A 22023-nucleotide genomic window follows, 5' to 3' on the forward strand; every position below is an offset into this window, starting at 1 on the left:
AGGGAAATGAACAGACAACGTTTCGAGCCAGGGCCCTTCATCAGGTCTCAGGAGTGGAGAAGGGTGAGTGGGGATACACCAAGTGCCAGCTGAGACTCAATGGGCTGAAGCACATTCTTCTTGTCATCGAAAAGTCTGGACAAATATGTAGAAAGAAATTGGTCTGGGCCCATTTCTTGCTGTTTCTGAAATGATGGAGGCTCCCATCTGCTTCTTGGGCAAAAAAATACCTTCCAGGCTGGTGACATGCAAATCCAATGAGTGAGCAGCTTCCAGACAAGCTTTTCTCTCTGTTTCCATCTAGAAAGTTCTTTGGCAAGCCAGGTGCTTCTGTTTATTCTAGGATCTACCTGAGGTGATTTTGCGTAGAAAGATGTGAACTAGGAGCAGAAATAAATCACTCAGGCCTGCTCCACCACCCAATAAGATCATGGTTGATACTGTAACCACCTTCCTCCCTGCTCCTTTCACCCCTGTGCTCAATTTTTCCTGAAGTATTCAAATATTCTGCCTCTCTTGTCCTTTGCCCTAAGCCACATAAACCTCCGAAAGAAAATGGTCTACCTCGTGTCAGGTGGGGAAGGAGTGACCCTAAGATCTAGGTTCTCTCGGAAGAGGAAACATTTGTCTCTACAATGACCCATCAAGACCCCTTAAAATTTTACACGGGGCAATCGAAAGAGGGAGGGTAGAGTCTGAAGCTCTCACTTCTCTTGACTGTGTCATGCTTCTGGGGAGCCTCCTGAAAGAGTAAGTGTTTGGTGTTGTGTCCCCGAAACACCGCCCTGCCAGGCTAATGCTCCACCCTCATTCTCCCTTCCCAAGGAATCCACAGGACAGCAGGATGTACTTACCAGCTGCTACCTTCCTGCCTGCCCCTCCCTCCACTCCCCCCCCCCCACCATTCATCTCCCACTTTGGGGAATCCGACAAAGTTTAACATGGAATCTATCTTTGTTCCTCAACTGGACTGAGGCAGCACAAAGGCCTGGATTGTCGAGTCGGTTTCTCACAGCTCCAGCGACGCAGATTCAATCCTAATCTCACGTAACCCATGAAAGTTATACATAATTTACCTCTAACAAGTTTTTCTTACTGGTGTTGTATATCTGATGCTATATGTCCATGATACAGCTCCAAGGAAGTTTTTCATGGCACCTATGTACATATGTGCATAAACTTGACGTTGACTTTGACCTCTGGGGAGATTGCATGTACTACATGTTTTCAAAGTTCAAATAGTGACACCTAGGAATTAAAGGTTGCTAACCATCTCCACCTCTGACAGTCTCACTCTCCCGAAGTCCGTTTCCTCCCACATCCGAAAAATGAACTGAAAATGGATGATAGAAAAATGGAGGGCTGTGTAGCAGGGAAGGGTGAGTTTGCTCTTAGAGTAGTTCAGCAGGTCAGCACCACAACCTGGGCTGAAGGGCCTGTACTGTGTTGTAATGTTCTAGGATCTATAATTGGGTCAGCAGGTTAATTTCACTCAACTTCACTTACCCCATCACTGAACTGTTCCCACAAATGATGTCCTCACTTTCAAGGACTCTTCATCACATGTCCTCAATATTTATTTCTTATTTATTTATAATTATTATTTCTTTCTTTTTGTATTTGCAATTTGATGTCTTCCACACACTGGTTGGTGCAGTCTTTCATTGATTCTATTATGGTTATTGTATTTATTGAGTATGCCTGCAAGAAAATGAATCTAAGGTGGTATGTAGTGACATGGGCTGGGCTTCCATGACACGTGGTGGTGGAGGCCGATACAATAGGGTCTTCTAAGAGAATCCTGGATGGATACATGGAGCTTAGAAAAACAGAGGGCTATAAGTAACCCAAGTTAATTTCTAAAGTAGGTACATGTTCGAAACAGCATTGTGGGCTGAAGGGCCTGTATTGTGCTGTAGATTTTCTATGTTTCTATGACATAAGTACTTTGATGATAAAGTTACCCTTCGAACTTTTTAATTGCCCCAATGTGTAGATAGATGGTAAAATCTGTGAGGAAACACTTGGGTGAAGTGCCAGTTTTATACTCTTTGAATAGAAAATCCTACAAAAGATAGTGGATTCAGCCCAGTACATCACGGGTAAAGCCCTCCCAACCATCGAGCACATCTACATGAAACACTGTCATAGGAAAGCAGCATCCATCATCAGAGATCCCCACCACCCAGGTCATGCTCTCTCTTCTCACTCCTACCATCAGGTAAATGGTACAAGAGCCTCAGGACTCAGACCACCAGCTTCAAGAACAGTTACTACCCCTCAACCATCAGGCTATTAAATAAAGGAGGATAATTACACTTACTTGTATCATCACCGAAATGCTCGAACAACCAATGATCTCACTTTAAGGACTCTTTATCTCATTATCTCATGTTCTCGTTATTTATTGCTATTTATTTATATTTTCATTTGCACAGTTTGTTGTCTTCTGCACTCTGGTTGATCTTTCATTGATCCTGTTATAGTTACTATTCTATAGATTTGCTGAGTATGCCCACAGGAAAATGAACCTCAGCGTTGTATATGGTGACATATCTGTATTTGGATAATAAAATTTACTTCAAACTTTGTTCAGTGCCTTTTTATTGGAAAGTAATATCGTTGGGGGCAGAGAGTAAAGCACTGAACCTGACAGCCTCTCAGTGGGATGTTAGGTTAAACCCATGGCCAACACGTTGGGTATTGTCATACATACAGTGAAAAGCTTGCCTTGCATACTGTTGAAACAGATCGAATCGTAAGAGAGAGCATTGAACTAAAATGAGGTTAAAACAATAACAATGCAGAATAAAATGGTAAAGGCTACTGAAAAAGTGCATCACGGTAAACATTAAAGTGCAAGATCATAACAAGGTAACAGGGTAGACTTTGAGGCCAAGAATCTATCTTATTGTACGAGAGATCATCCATTTACGAATTTGATAACAGTGGGATCAACGCTGTCCTTGACCCTGGCAATATATGTTTTCAGGGGTTTGTATCTTCTCCCTAATGAGAGAAGGGGAGAAGAGAGGATGCCCAGGGTCTTTCATTATGCTGCCTGCTTAACTGAGACAGTGAGAAGTATTGGCAGAATCCATAGAGGAAAAGCTGGTTCCTGTGATGTGCTGAGCTGTGTGCACAGCTCTTTGTAGTTTCTTGCAGTTACATGCAGAGCAGTTGCCATACCAAACCATTATGCATCCAGACAGAATGCTCTCTATGGTAATTGAGAAAAATTGGTAATATTTCTACTGATGAGCTTCTAGAGTGTTGTTGAAGCTGCACTCTCCCAGACAAGTGGAGAGCTTTCCATCATGCTCCCTGACTTGACCCCTGGAGATGGTGAACTGGCTTTGGGGAGTTAGGAAGTGAGTTACTGGATTTCCTGCCTTTGAATTACTCTTGTAACCACATTGTGTACCTGACTGCTCCAGTTCATCTTCTGGATTGTAGCCCGCAGGATATCAAGAGTGAGGGATTATTGCTGAGATTCCTTTGTTACCAATCTTCCAATGATCTTTTTGCAGGAAGTGATGTCGCTTGAAGATGAGACCACATCCTGTTACTGCCTGCTAGACCCTCACTCCTGCCACATCCTACTGGAACAACTTGGAACCTACGCCCTGGTGGGTGAGGCCCTCACCGGCTGTGCTGAGAAAAGGCTGAAGCTTGCCGTGTTTGGGCACTTGTCCTGCAGCTCCCTGGAATACAACTTCCGAGTGTATTGCATGGATGACATTCCAAGTGATCTACAGGTAAGGTTTTGAGCTGAGAGGCTGTTTCCTTTTCTACATGTGTCAGGAAGGTTTCCATTTTGTATCACCGTTGTCATCATCAAATAGAATTTAGGGCAACAATGAAGGTCCGTCCATCTCTATCTGTCCTTGGCCATCTTTTTTATTATGCCCCAGATATGGTTCATGGTCCTCATTTCTTCCTCTGTGGTACAGCGCCAAGATGTCTTTGGTCTCCCGTGTTTCCGACTCCCTTCAGGGGTCCAATGAAGTGCTGTCTTGATGATGAAGCTAGCCTCTCTTCTCATTGCATGTCCAATCCATCTCCAACGCTTCCTCATGATGATTGTGGCCATGTCCCCTTGGTGACACTGAAGGAGTAGGGCGTGGTTGGAGATCTTCCTTGGCTAGAAAATACAGAGGATTTTCCACAGGCTCGTGGCGCGGAAAGACGACAGCTTGGCAGGGTCGTTTCCATCTTGTATAGAGCTTTCATAATTCCTGTCCTCGTCATAAAAGGTACTAAGAGGAGCTCTGTAAATTGAAGCCTCAGTAACCAGCAATCTACTGGAGGAACTCAACGAGTCAAGCAGCACCTAAGGGTGAAAAGGAATTGCAAACAAGAAAAAAATCTGCAGATGCTGGAAATCCAAGCAACACACACAAAATGTTGGAGGAACTCAGCAGGCCAGGCAGCATCCATGGAAAAGAGTAAACAGTCGACCTTTCATCAGGACTCATCTCTGCCTCGACAATACAGCACCAAAGTGTCTTTGTGCTCCCACATTTACTCTGCCCCTCAGGGGTCCAATGAAGCACTGTCTTGATGATGGAGTTGGCCTCTCTTCTCATCGTCTGACTCCTGATGACGTATCTCGGCCCCAGACATCAACTGGTTACTCCTTTCCATAGATGCTGCCTGGCCTGTTGGGTTCCTCCAGCATTTTGTCTGTGTTGCACGGAAAGGAATTGTTTCAGGTACCTTTGAGAACCTCTGGCAGATTGTTTGCCATTCCAGATTCCAGCATCTGCAGTCTCTTGTGTCTCTGAAGGTGTCAGCACACTGACAGTGGATCCAAGCCGTTGGCTCTAACCCTTTGCTCTTTATCCCCACGAGGTGCAAGCGTTGCATGGGTGAACTGTCAAGGATTGCCAGATTATACGCAGGGACAAGCACTGTACAGACAGCTTCATTGCTGAGCTGACACTCGCCTTCTTCTTAAGCAGTCCCTCAGGAGACTGGAATAATGTTTATCATCATTACGCGTACCAAGATACTGTACAAAGCCCTTGCTTGCATGCCACCAGGACAGATTATTCCATACATAAGCACTTAAAAATAGTAAAAAGAAAACTAGAATGCAGAATGCAGTGTCACAGTTAAAATCATAGAGCCATAGAAAAGCACAGCACAGAAACAGGCCTTCAGCCTATCTAGTCCTTGCCGAACCATTTAAACTGCCTACTCTCATCAACCTGCACTGGAACCATAGCCCTCCATACCTCTACCATTCATGCGCTTATCCAAACTTCTCTTGAACTTTGAAATCGAGCTCGCTTGCACCACTTGTGCTGGTAGCTCAGTCCACATTCTCGCAGAGAAAGTGCCGTGATGTAGACAGATAAAATGCTCAGGCCCCGTCAAGGTAGACTGGGAGGTTAAGAGTTCATCCTTTAGCATATGAAAGTCTGCCTAAGAGTCTGACAACATCAGGACAGGTCAAGGGTGGCTTGCTTCTGTCACTGTCCTGTGGGTTCAAAGGTTCAAAGTTCATAGGTTCAATTTAATGTCAGAGAAATGTATACAATGTATATCCTGAAATGCTTTTTCTTTGCAAAACATCCACAAAAACAGAGAAGTGCCCCAAAGAAGGAACGAAAGTTAAACGTGACAACCCCAAAGTCTCCCCCCCAGCTCCCCCCCTGCGCATAAGCAGCAGCGAGGCAACTGTACCTCCCTCCCCCCCCTTGGCAAAAGAAAGCGCACCTACTACCGAGGACAAACGTGAGACAGGCAATAGCAAAGACACAGACCTTGCAATTTCTCCAAAGACTATCTCAATTCATCCGGCACTCGGCAACCCACAGGGTCTCTCCCTTCCTGGCAAGGGAGAGAGAGGCATCCCCCATTTTCACAGCGAGCAGGAGACATAACAACAACCCGCTGGTTTACGACGTTAAAAAATCTGTTTCATCGCTTTTTTGAGCTCTGTGCCCGAAGATCGCAAAGATCTCGGGTCTTTGGGCCCACAGCGAAAGATTTTCCAGCCTCCCCCGATGACACACGAGTCTCCTACTATGACACCGACCCTCAGTCCACCTGTCTCCAGAGCCCTGAGATCTTAGGCTTCCAAACACTAGGCCGCCTCTCGGACCAACCTCTTGGCGTGCCAAACATTGGCCGGTCCTGAAACCCCAAGAACGGGTCCCATTCCCGCAAAGAACCAAAGTCTGCGTGTAACTCCAGGTCAGGGTCTTCAAAAGAACCCTGAAGGGAAAAATAAAGATATTAAAGATGGAAATAGAGCTGTTTCCGAAGATGCAAGAAAAGGAGTCGCCCTTTAGCGCCATCTACTCTGATTTGGGGAAGGGCTCCTGTGAGGGTTCAGTGGACTCTGCTACAGATGGACATCTTCAGATTGCTGTGCTCTCCTATCTACTTCACCTCCACAAATTCTTCAGCATCTTCCTGGATGTTTCACAGCCAGTTTGAGGTGTCGTGGACCAAAGATTCTGACACCCTGTACAAAATTGAAAGGAAGTTGATAGAGGACACAAGGGACAACTGATACCAGAATCTAGAGCAAGAAGAAGATGCTGGAGCACCTATGTGGTGTCCACTTTGGCCATCTGGAGCTCCCAATTGTTAGTCATTTTAATTCCCCTCTCCATTCCCACACTGACGTATCTGTCCTCGGCCTTCTCCACTGTAAGGGTGAGAATGAAGACAGAACAGAGAGCCAGCACCTCATCTTCCATCTGGGAAGTTCACAATCCAATGGCATGATAACTGATTCTCCAACTTCCAGCAAGTTACTCCCCTTCTGTCTCTTTCCTCTCTCTTGCTGATGTATCCAGTTATTTTCCTACACTTTCCTCTGTCACCCAGTTCCTTTCCCCACCTCCACCCATTCCACCTGCCCGTCACCCATGTACTCTTCCCACTAGTTCTCTCAAACTCTATTGTCATCATCACTCCCCACTTCCCTCATCAAATCCATGCTCCATATTCTGCTCCTGTTAGATTCCAACTCTCACAGTCCTTTGTTGCTTCCAACTATCATCTCCCAGTCTTTGTTTCTATTTCCACCCTTCCATCCACCATCTGACCCGTCCTCAATTGGATCCACCTATCACCTGCCAGCTTTTCCTCCATTCCCTCTCCTCTCGTCCTTGTACTGTAAGATCATAAGACATAGGAGAAAATTAGACCAATTGGGCCATTGTGTCTGCTCCACCATTCAATCTTAGCTGATTTATTTTCCCTCTAAACTCTAATCTCCTGGTTTCTCCCTGTAAAATTTGATGCTCCACCCCACTAGTCAAGAAACTCTCAACCTCCACTTTAAATATCCCCAATGACTTGGCCATCTGTGGCCATGAATTCCCTACACTCAGCACCCTTTGGTTAAAGAAATTCCTCTTCATCTCTATTCTAAAGGGACATCCTTCTATTCTGAGGCTGTGCTTTCTGGTCCTGTCCATGTTCACTCTATCCAGGCCTTTCAATATTCAAGAAGATCCACCCTCATTTTTCTAAACTCCAACAAGTACAGGCCCGGAGCCATCAATGCTCCTTATACAAGGAGTGATTGATAAGTTCGTGGCCTAAGATAGAAGGAGTCAATTTTAGAAAACCTAGCACATTTATTTTTTAGCATAGTCCTCTCCTACATTTATACACTTAGTCCAGCTATCATGGAGCATACGGATCTTGGACCTCCAGAAAGTGTCCACAGCAGGGGTGATTGATAGGTTCGTGGCCTAAGGTAGAAGGAGATGAGTTATTAACTTCAAGCTTTCTGCTTAATCACTCAAAGCGTTGAACTGCACGTGCATATAATGAGAGCTGTATAACTCATCTCCTTCTACCTTAGGCCACGAACTTATCAATACTCCTGCTGTGGACACTTTCTGGAGGTTCAAGATGTGTGAGTAGAGTGAACAGTAGTGGGCTAGGCACACAGCCCTCAGCGGCACCTATGTTGAGGACGAAGGGAGGGAAGAACGGTTATGATCATAATAAATGGCGGTGCAGGCTCAAAGGGCCGAATGGCCTACTCCTGCACCTATTTTCTATGTTTCTATGTTTATGCCTCCTGACTGTCTGAGGTCTGTTAGGAAGTCAAACACCCAGTTGCATGGTGGTGTATTTAGACCAAAGAGTAGGAGAATATGATAGAGTTCACCATTGAGTTTGAGAGGGAGAAGTTACAGTCACAGTTGAGTAAAGTTAACTAAGCATGAGAGAGGAGCTGGCCAAAGTTAATGGAAATGAGGCACTAGCCCGGATGATGGTAGAGCAGCAGTGGATTCTGGAAGTAATTTGGAACATGTAGGACTGGTTCATTGCAAAGAAGAAGAAGCATTCAAAATGGAGTATGAGGCAACCATGGCTGACAAGAATAGTCAAAGACAGCATAAAATAAAAAGAGAGGGCACATAATGCATCAAAAATGGCCAAACACCCGAGCAATCACATTGTCAAGTTCGCAGTGACAAGTCAGTGGTGGGGCTCATCACCAACAATGAAGAGACACCCTACAGTGAGGAGGTGAAAGAGCTCCAGGTGCCAACACGACAAAGAAGAGCTCACACCACTCACACCTCCTTCTCCCCCGCCCCCCAACACCTCTTTACATCGGTGGCACAGCAGTGGAAACTGCGAGCAGTTTCAAACTCCTGGGAGTGCACATCACACACATCCTCTCATGGTCCCAGAACACATCCCTGCACAGTCAAGGAAGCTCACCAACGCCTCTACTTTCTGAAGAGGCTGAAGAGAGCTAGACTTTGCACATTTATGCTCACATCATTCTACAGAGCATCCTGACGGCTGGCATCACTGCTTGGTACAGAAACTGCACTGCAAAGGGCAGTCAAAACTGCCCAATGCATCACCGGCACCAGCCTACCCGTCACCAAGGACACATATACAGAAAGGTACCGGGATAGGTCCAGTAACATCATGAAGGATCCCACCTAACCTGTTCACAGACTCTTTGTCCCACTCCATTCGGGGAGGAGGCTACATAGCATCCAGACCAGGACCACCAGCCTTAGGCACAAACTAGAGAGTCTGCAGATGCTGGGAGTCGAAGTAATGCTCACAAAATGCCGGAGGAACTCAGCAGGTCAGGCGGCATCTATGGAAAAGAGTAAACAGTCGACATTTCAGGCCGGGACCCTTCATCAGGACTGGAAAAAGAAGTCAGAGTAAAAAGGCAAGGGGGAGGAGAGGAAGAAATATAAGGTAGTAGGTGATGGGTGAAACCGGGAGAGGGGGAAGAGTGAAGTAAAGAGCAAGGAAGTAGATTGGTGAAAGAGATAAAGGGCTGGAAAAGGGAGAATCTGTTAGGAGAGGACAGAGGCCATGGAAGAAAGGGAAGTGGGAGGAGCACCAGAGGGAGGTGACGGATAGCTGAGAAGATAAGGTGAGAGAGGGCAATAGGAATGGGGATTGGTGAAGGAGAAGGGGACCAGGGCAAATACCAGAAGTTAGACAAACCGATGTTCATGCCATCAGGTTGGAGGCTACTCAGACAGAATGTAAGGTGTTGCTCCTCCATGCTGAGTGTGGCCTCGTCGCGATAGCAGAGGAGGCCATGGACTAACATGTCAGAATGGGAATAGGAAGTAAAATTGAAAGAGTGACGGCTGGGAGATTCCACTTTTTCTGGCAGATGGAGCGTAGGAACTTGGCAAAGTGGGCTCCCAATCTACGTCAGGTCTCACCGATATAGAGGAGCCCACACGGGGAGCATCAGATACAGTATACGACCTCAACAGACTCTCAGGAGACGTGTTACATCACCTGGAAGGACTGTTTTAGGCCCTGAATGGTGGTGATGGAGGAGGTGTAGGGGCAGGTGTGGCATTTGTTCCACTGGCAAGGTTAAGCGCTGGGAGTTAGATCAGTGGGGAGGGGCAAATGGACAAGGGAGTCGCGTAAAGTGTGATTCCTGTGGAATGCGGATTTTGAGGGAAGAGGGAAAGATGTACTTAGAGTTGGGATCCCATTGGAGATGGTGGAAATTACATGGAATTATCTACTGGATGCAGTGGCTGATGGGCCGGTAGGTGAGGAGATGGGGAACCCTCTCCCTGGTGGGCTGGTGGGTGGCTGGAGTGAGGACAGATGCATGAAATGGAAGAGATGCGGGTGAAGGCAGGGTTGATGGTGGAGGAAGGAAAACCCCTCTCTTTGAAGAAGGATGTCATCTTTTTAGCTCTGCAATAAGAAGCCTCATTCTGAGAGCAGATACAGTGCAGACAGAGGAATTGAGAGGTAGAGGTGGCATTTTTACAAGTGACAAGGTGGGAAGATATATAGTCCGTGTAGCCCTAAACACAGTAACTTTGCCCAAGCAGTAAGGCTGATCAACACCTCCATCCACTAACTCCACCACTACTTTGTAACTTCCCATCAGGCACCTTCTGTGCAGCCTAGCATCACTTTATGGAAATGCAATCAATCTACATATATAAGCTATCTTATGTATTTATATTTATTGTGTGTATATTTATTATTATTATTATTATTATTATTATGTTCTTTATCTTTTATGGGATTTTTGTGCTGCATCAGATCCAGAGTAACAATTATTTCATTCTCATTAACTTGATTACAGGACATGACATTAAACCATCTTGAATCTTATAATCACTGTCTCCTGAGGATTCCTTTACCTTAAGCTTCCTAATCAAATCAGGTTAATCAAACTGCATCAAATCCAGAATTGCCTTTTCTCCAGTGGGTTTGACTACAAGCTTCTCCAAAAAATCCATCCTGTAGACATTCCACAGATTCTTCCTCTTGAAATCTGGTACCAACTTGATCTTCCCAGAGTACCTGCATATGGCAATGCCCCATGGCCATCATAACATTGCCCTTTTTATATTCTTTTTGTATCTCATGTTGTAATTTGTATGACATCCTGGCTACTGCTCGAAGGCCTGTACGTATCTCCCATTAGAGTTTGTTTTGCCCTTGCCGTTTCTTAACTCTACCCATGTCACTTCTTTCAAAGGATATGATTTCACTTTTTACCATCAAAGCCACCCACCCCTTCTGCCCACCTGCCTATCTTTTCAATAGGATGTGTATCCTTGGATGTTTATTTCTCAGCTGTGATCTTCTTCAAACACGACTCAGTGATGCCCACAACATTATACCTTCCACTTTCTAGCTCATCTGCTTACCTTGAATACTGCAGGCATTCAATTGGAACACCTTCAGTGTTGTATTTACCACTGTTCTTCTCAATTTTGTCCACGTGTTCTCTGAAGTTAATTTATAACCCCTATCTAAACTTCATCCTATTCTTAATTCTGAAGACTTCAATAACATCTCCTGCACTCTCCTTCCCTTTTACTTCATGCATACTTTTCCAAGTTGCTGAAACGCTCCTCCCCCCCCCACCCACTATTTAATTTAAAACCCTGTCCACAGCCCTAGTTATGCGATTCACCAAATGATGGTCCCGAAATGGTTCAGGTGGAGCCTGTCTCATCAGATCAGCCCCCTCCTTGCCCAATACTGATACCAATGTCCTACAAGTTCAAACCCACTTCTCCCACATCGGTCTTTGAGCCATGCATGCAGCTCTCTGATCTTATTAACCCTCTCTGAATTTCTACATGGCTCAGGTAGCAATCTAGAGATTATTATTTTCTGATTCTGAGCATTAATTTAGTCCACAGCTGCTCAATTCCCTAAGAAAAACCACTTTTCTTGTCCTTCCCATGTCACTGCTACTCACATGGACCACGGCAAATTCTTTCCCCTCCTGCTCCAAATTCCTCTGCAGGTCAGCTGAAATGTGGCAATCCTGGGTATCAGGCAGGCCATGTAGCCTTCAGGACTCTCGATTCTTGTGACAGAGATTTGTATCTATCCCCTAACTAGACATTCCTTAATTACATAGAAACATAGAAAATAGGTGCAGGAGTAGGCCATTCGGCCCTTCGAGCCTGCACCACCATTTATTATGATCATGGCTGATCATCCAACTCAGAACCCCGCCCTAGCCTTCCCTCCATACCCCCTGACCCCCGTAGCCACAAGGGCCATATCTAACTCCCTCTTAAATATAGCCAATGAACTGGCCTCAACTGTTTCCTGTGGCAGAGAATTCCACAGATTCACCACTCTCTGTGTGAAGAAGTTTTTCCTAATCTCGGTCCTAAAAGGCTTCCCCTCTATCCTCAAACTGTGGCCCCTCATTCTGGACTTCCCCAACATCGGGAACAATCTTCCTGCATCTAGCCTGTCCAATCCCTTTAGGATCTTATACGTTTCAATCAGATCCCCCCTCAATCTTCTAAATTCCAACGAGTACAAGCCCAGTTCATCCAGTCTTTCTTCATATGAAAGTCCTGCCATCCCAGGAATCAATCTGGTGAACCTTCTTTGTACTCCCTCTATGGCAAGGATGTCTTTCCTCAGATTAGAGGACCAAAACTGCACACAATACTCCAGGTGTGGTCTCACCAAGGCCTTGTACAACTGCAGTAGTACCTCCCTGCTCCTGTACTCGAATCCTCTCGCTATAAATGCCAGCATACCATTCGCCTTTTTCACCGTCTGCTGTACCTGCATGCCCACTTTCAATGACTGGTGTATAATGACACCCAGGTCTCGTTGCACCTCCCCTTTTCCTAATCGGCCACCATTCAGATAATAATCTGTTTTCCTATTTTTGCCACCAAAGTGGATAACTTCACATTTATCCACATTAAATTGCATCTGCCATGAATTTGCCCACTCACCCAACCTATCCAAGTCACTCTGCATCCTCTTAGCATCCTTCTCACAGCTAACACTGCCACCCAGCTTCGTGTCATCCGCAAACTTGGAGATGCTGCATTTAATTCCCTCATCCAAGTCATTAATATATATTGTAAACAACTGGGGTCCCAGCACAAATACATTTCTCTTCTCTCACTTTCCAGCCCCGCCTTGACTGACTCTCTGAACCATGGTGCCACAGTTCAGTTGCTTATCCTTCCTGCAGCACAGGGAGCTACTATCTCAGGCCTGCTGGACAAGCTGAGGTTCCTCCAGCCCTACCTTTTGGATTCCTCTACCTGCCTCACTCACAGTCACACCGTCGTGTCCCCGACCACAGACCAAATTTGTAGCAGCCAACCTAATGGGTATGACCACCCCCTGAAACACAGTGTCTGGGTAACTCTCCCCCTTCCTGATGCAATGCGGTGTTTGAAATTCAGATTCCTGGGTCATTCACTTTGAGCTGGAGTTCTTCCAGCAGCTGAAACTTGGTGCAGAAGTGGTCACCAGGAACCACAATGGTGTCTGCCAGCTCCCACTTCATGCACCCCTAAGACACATTGGATGCACGCAGGAGTGAATGAACCTTGAACTCTGTGCTGTAGCTGAGGTCCTCAATCCTTTCCCCAGGTGTCCAAAGATTTTGTTAGAGCATTGGTGATGTCTCCTGAGATGTGGAAAATGGGCTACATTGATTTGTGCCTCATTATGGATCTTAATTGTTTGGAGATGTTTGTACTCTGTACTGCTCTTCAGCAGTCTCAGGGAAGGTTTATGAGTTGTGTTTCTTTGAGCTTCGTGATCAGATAGGATCCTCAGGAGCATTGCTGTTTTTTTAAAATGATTTACTGATACAGTACAGAGTAGGCCTTTCTGGCTCTTTGAGCCACACCGCCCAACAACTCCCGACAAACCCAATTCACCCTAACCTAATCGTAGGACAATTTACAATAACCAGTTAACCTAGCTGGTACATCTTTGGACTGTGGAACAAAACAGGAGGACCTAGAGAAAACCCAAGGGGAGGACATTCAGCGGCACCTTATAGAACGGTGCCAGAATTGAACTCCAAACTCCAGGATGCCCTGAGCAGTAAGAGTGCGGCACCCTATTGTCCTATGTTGGAAGGAATGCAAGGCACTGGACGAAGGTAGACTCCGTCCATGGAGTGGCACATTGGGTGGTAATGTGCCATGACTTTGGTGATGGGCCTAGTCTTCAGGATGTTCGCGTAGGTCCATCCTCTCGTCTGCTTCCATGAAAGAGAAAACAATGCTTTTTTAAACTCAATGACTTGAGTACCATTCGTCACCTGCACATAATGAGGTGACTTCTGGACTGGAGGGAAACTGAATGGTTTCCCCTTGCTCTGTAGATTAACTCAAGCAGGAAGTATGTAAGAGGAGAGGTGAAATACCCCAGCGAGAAAGATTGAGAAGGAAGTTGGTGCGTTAATAGCACCATTGATAACAAGTTGGTGTGGGGAACCTTTGTCTGCATTGGGAGTGGGTCTGTGCTGAACCCAGTGACAAGAATCATGGCCTCAAGGTCACCATGGAGCAACCTGAGAATGTTGAAAGGTTTTGGAATGCAGATATTTGAGAGGGATCCATCATAATCCTTGTTCATTAGTTGAATCCCAGGCTTATGTGGTCAGAACAGACGATGGACAGTTGTCTTTGATGCTCCTTTAGCTCTCGTTTGTAAGGAGCGAAGGTAATACATGATGTGCCTCCTGATCAGCAGAATCTACCCTTTCTGAATGCTTTGCACTCGTTCCAGAGTGACAACGTTGCTGTGGCTTTTATCTGATCCTGAAACCTGAAAAAATTCAACCCATAAATCGTCCCTGGGGTGAGGGTCGGGCCAATTTCGGTCACTCTCCCGCAATGTACACTCCTCTCCCTGCAGCGCTGAAGCTGTGGAACTGCTCTGGCTGCTATGCACTTCGTGGTAATTTGCCCTGCTATATGATGTACCGAGACTGAGGCTTTGGGACCTACCGAGACCTACCGAGACCTACTTCAACCTGCTCCAGGGATTCGGGGTCTACGGACTCAAATTGGTTCAGAATGCTGTTGCTTGATTCTGTTGATTGCATAACCTGTGTTTTTTTTTCTCTTTCTCTGTCATTGAGTATTGGTCTCTTTTTTTAATTGAGTTCTTTCTTTGTGGCTGTCTGTAAGCAGACAAATAGCAAGGCTGTATAATTTATACGTACTGTACTTTAGTAATAAATATACTTTGAATCCTTTGAAGAACAGCAAAGAGCATAGTCTCCTAATCAACCACCACCCCCCACCTATGCATCTTAGAACCTACATACTAGTGAAGGATTCCAAATTAATTCTACCTTTGTAAAATACTGAAGGAATATTCCTTAAGTAAATTCCTTAAGGAATATGATCAAGCCTGTTACAAATCCAAACCACTTTAATTTATAATGAACGGTCCTGAAAATATGCATCTTGTCAGAAGTTCATCCTTCTGTGAATTTCTTTAATAAATTAATACAATTAATTAAAGTCCACAGTTAATTTCTTTCTGTAAATATTCCTGAAAATACAACTAATGTGAATCCAAAATCAAAGAAGTTGTAGACACTGAGATTCTGAAATAAAAACTGAAAACGTCAGAAATGTTCTGCAGGTCAGTCGGCATCTGTGGATTGAGAAATGGAGGTGATGTTTCAGATTGAGAAACTTGTGCCTGGAACAAAAAATGTTGTGGTCTGCAATTGCAAATGTTAACTCTTGCATTCCTTCTGTCCCAGGAGGTGATGACAGAAGAGAGGAACCAGGGAGGGCACCTGTTGGATGAGCCCAGAACAATACATTTCAAAGCGAACTCATATGGCCTTCAAATCTCCCTACTCGACATACCCCAGTTCCTGTGGAGAGTAAAACCACTGACGCTGTTTCAGGTATTTGCTGCTTGCTTCAGCACAACTTGCTGTGCATGCATGAACCTTCAAAATCACCGGTGGGTGGAGGCTTACGTATGAACACGAGTGAATGCACCCAGTTTTGGCATTACACGTCGTCAGAGCTGTAGAGTTTACAGCACCACACCCATGCTGACCTTTCTGCCCATCAACAGTACTGTGCAAAAGTCTTAGGCACGTGCCTAAGGTTTGTGCAGAGTACTGTATGAATTTTATGTCTTAAACTGTACTGCTGCCACAAAAAACAAATAATTCAGGATGTATGTAAGTGATGATAACCTGATTCTGATATTAGTCTTTATTGTGGACTGAGAATGGGAAGGGGGCAGGAAGAGGGGAATATGGTTGGGAAACGGGGAAGGGAGGGGGGAGGGAGTGGGAAGCACCAGAGAGACATTCTGTAATGATCAATAAACCAATTGTTTGGAATTAAATGATCTTGCCAGGTGTCTGCACCCATGCCAACCCCTGCCCCTGACACTCCTTCCCTGCCACCTGCTCCACACCCATCCAATAGCACTCCACCTTCACCATTCTCAACATCCTTTGCTCCTGCCAGGTTTACAGACTCGCTGTCTGCTCCACATTGACAAATACAGTACTGTGCAAACATCCTAGGTACCCTAGCTGTATATATATGCCTGAGAGTTTTGCAGAGTACTGTACACTAATCCCATTAACTTGCAAGTTGGGTGGCCAGAGGAGTGAAGAGTAGGGGACGGAACCATTTTGCTGCTCGATACACAATAATATTTAAAGTTAAACATATAATTTATTCATAAAATTTACGCTTCTTTGGCCAATGTGTTTACAAGATGGATAACCTCATGCATTATCAACACTCTTCAGTGATTGTCTGCCTGGCGTCAGTGGTCACATAACCAGGACTTGTGATGTGCATCTGCCGCTCATACGACCATCCACTACCTGCTCCGGTGGCTTCACATGGGGAGGCTAAGCAGGTGCTACACCTTGCCCAAGGATGACCCCCAGGTTAGCAGAGGGAATGAGAACCTTACACCTCCTTGGGTAGAGATGTATCTCCATCCCACCACCCCAGATGTTCGTTAGGCTAATAACTAGTTAAGTTAGTTTTAGCACAACATCATAGGCCCAAGGACTGTTTCTGTACTCAACTATTCTATGTTCTATAACATTGCTATTTCCATTTATTTGCAGAATTTGCATTAAGGGGGAGCATTCACATTAAATCCAAGAAGTGCAATACAATTAATTAAAGGCCACCCCCAACAGGACGGGCAAACTACCAAAGTGCATAAGACAACAAACCGTACAAATGCAAAGAGAAAGAATAAAAGCAACAATAATAATAATGATTAATAAATAAACAATAAACATTGAGAACATGAACAAATGATCAACGTCACATCAACTTTCCCATTAACAAACACATTAAGACATTTTATATGAATTCCAGGTCCTTTACATGCATTGGCAGTGGAGCCTTAAGCCATAGCCTTACCCCACAGTTTTGACAGCGGTTGCACTAGATCTCTGCGCTTTCCTCCACAGAGTGCAGGACCAGTCTGTGCACATAATCTCAGTGCCTTCCTCCACACAAAGTGCAGGACCAGTCTGTGCACATAATCTCAGTGCCTTCCTCCACACAAAGTGCAGGACCAGTCTGCACACTAGATCATCCTCCTTCATTCCAATGACAGAAGCCCTACCTTGCTCAACCTTTCCTCATAAGACAAGCTCTCCAACCAGGCAGCATCCTGGTAAATCTCCTCTGTACCATCTCTAGAAATTCAGCATCCTTCCTATAATGAGGTGACCAGAACTGAACTGAGTTTTATTTTGCTACAACATTTATTTTTCCCTGGAATGTAGGACAATGAGGGGAGATTTGATAGAGATATACGAAATTATGAGGGATTGATAGGATTAATGCAAGTGGGGTATTTCCATTGAGGTTGGGTAAAACTAGAACAAGATGTCATAGGTTAAAGGTGAAAGGTGAGATATTTAAGGACCTAAGACCATAAGATGTAGGAGCAGAATTAGGCCATTTGGTCCATTAAGTCTGCTCCGCCATTTCATCATGGCTGAAGTTGGTAAGCGTGTGAAACAAGCTACCAGAGGAAGTAGTGGATGAGGGTTTGATTTCAACTTTAAACATTTGGATAAGTACATGGATGGGAGGGATATGGATATGGTTCAGGTGTGGCTTGATGGGACTAAGCAGAATAATCGTTCAGCACAGACTAGACGGGCAGAAGGGTTTGTTTCTGCACTACACCTGACAAAGCAACATCATGCTTCTTTTAGCCGTCCTGATTTCTCCCGTAATATTTCCTACTACTGCGCAATTTCCATGTCTTTGGGATATGGGAAGAAATCAGTTTCCAGAAGAACTGGATGCAGTTAGCACAGAGCACAGTTGAGGTCAGGATCCCATGGGAAATGCATAAAAGCAGCAGGTTAGGGGACCTGAATTGTTTAACAGTTTCTCTGTCCACTGATGCTGCTTTACCTGCTGAGTTTTTCCAGCAATTTCTGCTTTTAATGCCAAAATAATATCGGTTAGTGTTGGTCAACAGAACTCTGCTAAGACTCTCCTACTCCTTCCCAGGTAGGATAAGCTCACCGTTCAGATCTTCCAGAGAATGTGCACTGGCTGGCGTCTCATTTGACAAACAGAACCTCCAACGGCTTAAGCACTTAAGTGTCAGTCAGTCTTAATTATGTGCTCGGGTCTTTCAAGTGAGACTTGAACTCAAGTTCAAGTTTATTGTCATTCAACTGTATACATGTATATAGATAAATGAAACCATGTTCCTCAGGGACTAAGGTACAAAATGCACAGTACATAGATCACATACAGCACATAGGATTATACTAACACAATAATATTAACAGATTTTTATAAAATATTCTGTCGATATACAAATTGACACAATGCATAAATGACATATCGTTAGATATACAACCGTATTACTGTGACTGTTAGAGGCTGCATTCAACAATCTTTGCATTCAGAAGCAAGTGTACTATCCACAGAGCCAAGACAGATATTGCTGTCTAATATTAGCTCACTTACATTTATTTCTTTCAATATCAGGAAATATAACTGGATAGGAAATTGATTAGTTTTGATGTCTATGCACGCTTTGTTTGATACTGTATTTTTATAAGATTATGGGAACGACGTTATTTGAACATCCAGGGCACCATTTTTAAAAGCTACCACCGGTCATAATTATTAATTTATTTTGTAAGTGTGAATGATCATCAGAGATTTTTTTATTATCACTGCTGTAACTGTGGCAACAGTAGCATCGTTAGCTTTCAAAGCCAAGGGGAGATTGTGTTATTAATGAACAATGAATTTCAGAGTGTATTTATTGATACACATGTGATTGGGTCAGAAGTACACTGCTTGTAGTATCCAACGTTCCAGAGGGTCTGTTGTGGAGTTACTCTACAGACAGTTAAGATGAATTTTGTGTAATACACACAAAATGCTGGAGGAACTTGGCAGGCCAGGCAGCATCTATGGAAAAAAGTACAGTCGATGTTTTGGGCTGAAATGTCAGCTGTACTCTTTTCCACAGATGCTGCCTGACCTGCTGAGTACCTCCATCTTTTTAGAAACATAGAAACATAGAAAATAGGTGCAGGAGTAGGCCATTCGGCCCTTCGAACCTGCACCACCATTCAGTATGATCATGGCCGATCATCCAACTCAGAACCCTGTACCTGCCTTCTCTCCATACCCCCCCGATCCCTTTAACCACAGGGACCATATCTAACTCCCTCTTAAATATAGCCGACGAACCGGTCTCAACTGTTTCCTGTGGCAGAGAATTCCACAGATTCACCACTCTCTGTGTGAAGAAGTTTTTCCTCATCTCGGTCCTAAAAGGCTTCCCCTTTATCCTCAAACTGTAACCCCTCGTTCCGGACTTCCCCAACATCGGGAACAATCTTCCTGCATCTAGCCTGTCCAATCCCTTTAGGATTTTATACGTTTCAATCAGATCCCCCCTCAATCTTCTAAATTCCAACAAGTATAAGCCTAGTCGATCCAGTCTTTCATCATATGAAAGTCCTGCCATCCCAGGAATCAATCTGGTGAACCTTCTTTGTACTCCCTCTATAGCAAGGATGTCTTTCCTCAGATTAGGGAACCAAAACTGCACACAATACTCCAGGTGTGGTCCCACCAGGGCCTTGTACAACTGTAGTAGCACCTCCCTGCTCCTGTACTCGAATCCTCTTGCTATGAATGCCAGCATACCATTTGCCTTTTTCACTGCCTGCTGTACCTGCATGCCCACTTTCAATGACTGGTGTATAATGACACCCAGGTCTCATTGCACCTCCCCTTTTCCTAATCGGCCACCATTCAGATGATAATCTGTTTTCCTGTTCTTGCCACCAAAGTGGATAACCTCACATTTATCCACATTAAATTGCATCTGCCATGAATTTGCCCACTCACCTAACCTATCCAAGTCACTCTGCATCCTCTTAGCATCCTCCTCACCGCTAACACTGCCACCCAGCTTCGTGTCATCCGCAAACTTGGAGATGCTGCATTTAATTCCCTCGTCTAAGTCAAGTTTATATTGTAAACAACTGGGGTCCCAGCACTGAGCCTTGCGGTACCCCACTAGTCACTGCCTGCCATTCTGAAAAGGTCCCCTTTATTCCCACTCTTTGCTTCCTGTCTGCCAACCAATTCTCTATCCACACCAATACCTTACCCCCCAATACCGTGTGCTTTAAGTTTGCACACTAAACTCCTGTGTTCGACCTTGTCAAAAGCCTTTTGAAAATCCAAATATACCACATCCACTTGTTCTCCCCTATCCACTCTACTAGTTACATCCTCAAAAAATTCTATGAGATTCATCAGACATGATTTTCCTTTCACAAATCTATACTGACTTTGTCCGATGATTTCACCGCTTTCCAAGTGTACTGTTATCACATCTTTGATAACTGACTCTAGCATTTTTCCCACCACCGATGTCAAGCAAACCGGTCTAGAATTCCCCAGTTTCTCTCTCCCTCCTTTTTTAAAAAGCGGGGTTACATTAGCCACCCTCCAATCCTCAGGAAGTAATCCAGAATCTAAAGAGTTTTGAAAAATTATCACTAATGCATCCACTATTTCTTGGGCTACTTCCTTAAGCACTCTGGGATGCAGACCATCTGGCCCTGGGGATATATCTGCCTTTAATCCCTTCAATTTACCTGACACCACTCCCCTACTAACATGTATTTCCCTCAGTTCCTCCATCTCACTAGACCCTCAGTCCCCTACTATTTCCGGAAGATTATTTATGTTTGTGAAGACAGAACCAAAATAGTTATTCAATTGGTCTGCCATGTCCTTGTTCCCCATGATCAATTCAGCTGTTTCTGACTGTAAGGGACCTACATTTGTCTTAACCAATCTTTTTCTTTTCACATATCTATAAAAGCTTTTACAGTCAGTTTTTATGTTCTCCGCCAGCTTTCTCTCATAATCTTTTTTCCCCTTCCTAATTAAGCCCTTTGTCCTCCTTTGCTGGACTCTGAATTTCTCCCAGTCCTCAGGTGAGCCGCTTTTTCTGGCTAATTTGTATGTTTCTTCTTTGGAATTGATACTATCCCTAATTTCCCTTGTCAGCCACGGGTGCACTACCTTCCCTGATTTATTCTGTTGCCAAACTGGGATGAACAATTGTTGTAGTTCATCCATGCGATCTTTAAATGCTTGCCATTGCATATCCACCGTCAACCCTTTAAGTATCACTTGTCAGTCTGTCTTAGCTAATTCAAGTCTCATTCCTTCAAAGTTACCCTTCTTTAAGTTCAGAACCTTTGTTACTGAATTAACAATGTCACGCTCCATCTTAATGAAGAATTCCTCCATATTATGGTCACTCTTACCCAAGGGGCCTCACACGACAAGATTGCTAACTAACCCTTCCTCATTGCTCAATACCCAGCCTAGAATCGCCTGCTCTCTAGTTGGTTCAGAAAACTATCCCGCATACATTCCAAGAAATCCTCTTCCTCAGCACCCTTACCAACTTGGTTCACTCAATCTATATGTAGATTGAAGTCACCCATTATAACTGCTGTTCCTTTATTGCACGCATTTCTAATTTCCTGTTTATTGCCATCCCCAACCTCACTACCACTGTTAGGTGGCCTGTACACAACTCCCACCAGCGTTTTCTGCCCCTTCATGTTATGCAACTCTACCCATATCAATTCCACATCCTCCCGGCTAATGTCCTTCCTTCCTATTGCGTTAATCTCCTCTCTAACCAGCAACGCCACCCCACCTCCTTTTCTTTCATGTCTAT

At 44.6% G+C, this 22023-nt stretch overlaps 1 protein-coding gene across 5 annotated transcripts in view; it reads left to right on the plus strand.

Moving 5' to 3' along the window:
• The window catches only part of LOC134351022 (netrin receptor UNC5D-like), a 924405-nt gene that overhangs the window by 869313 nt on the left and 33069 nt on the right, over positions 1 to 22023 (plus strand). For all 5 annotated transcript variants that reach the window (XM_063056996.1, XM_063057001.1, XM_063056997.1 and 2 more), the window contains exons 13-14: positions 3531 to 3758; positions 15524 to 15673. In XM_063056996.1, coding sequence (XP_062913066.1) covers positions 3531 to 3758; positions 15524 to 15673 — 378 coding nt within the window. The remainder of the gene's footprint in view (positions 1 to 3530; positions 3759 to 15523; positions 15674 to 22023) is intronic.

This window comes from Mobula hypostoma, chromosome 8 (assembly GCF_963921235.1).
Source record: "Mobula hypostoma chromosome 8, sMobHyp1.1, whole genome shotgun sequence".
Lineage (NCBI taxonomy): Eukaryota > Metazoa > Chordata > Chondrichthyes > Myliobatiformes > Myliobatidae > Mobula > Mobula hypostoma.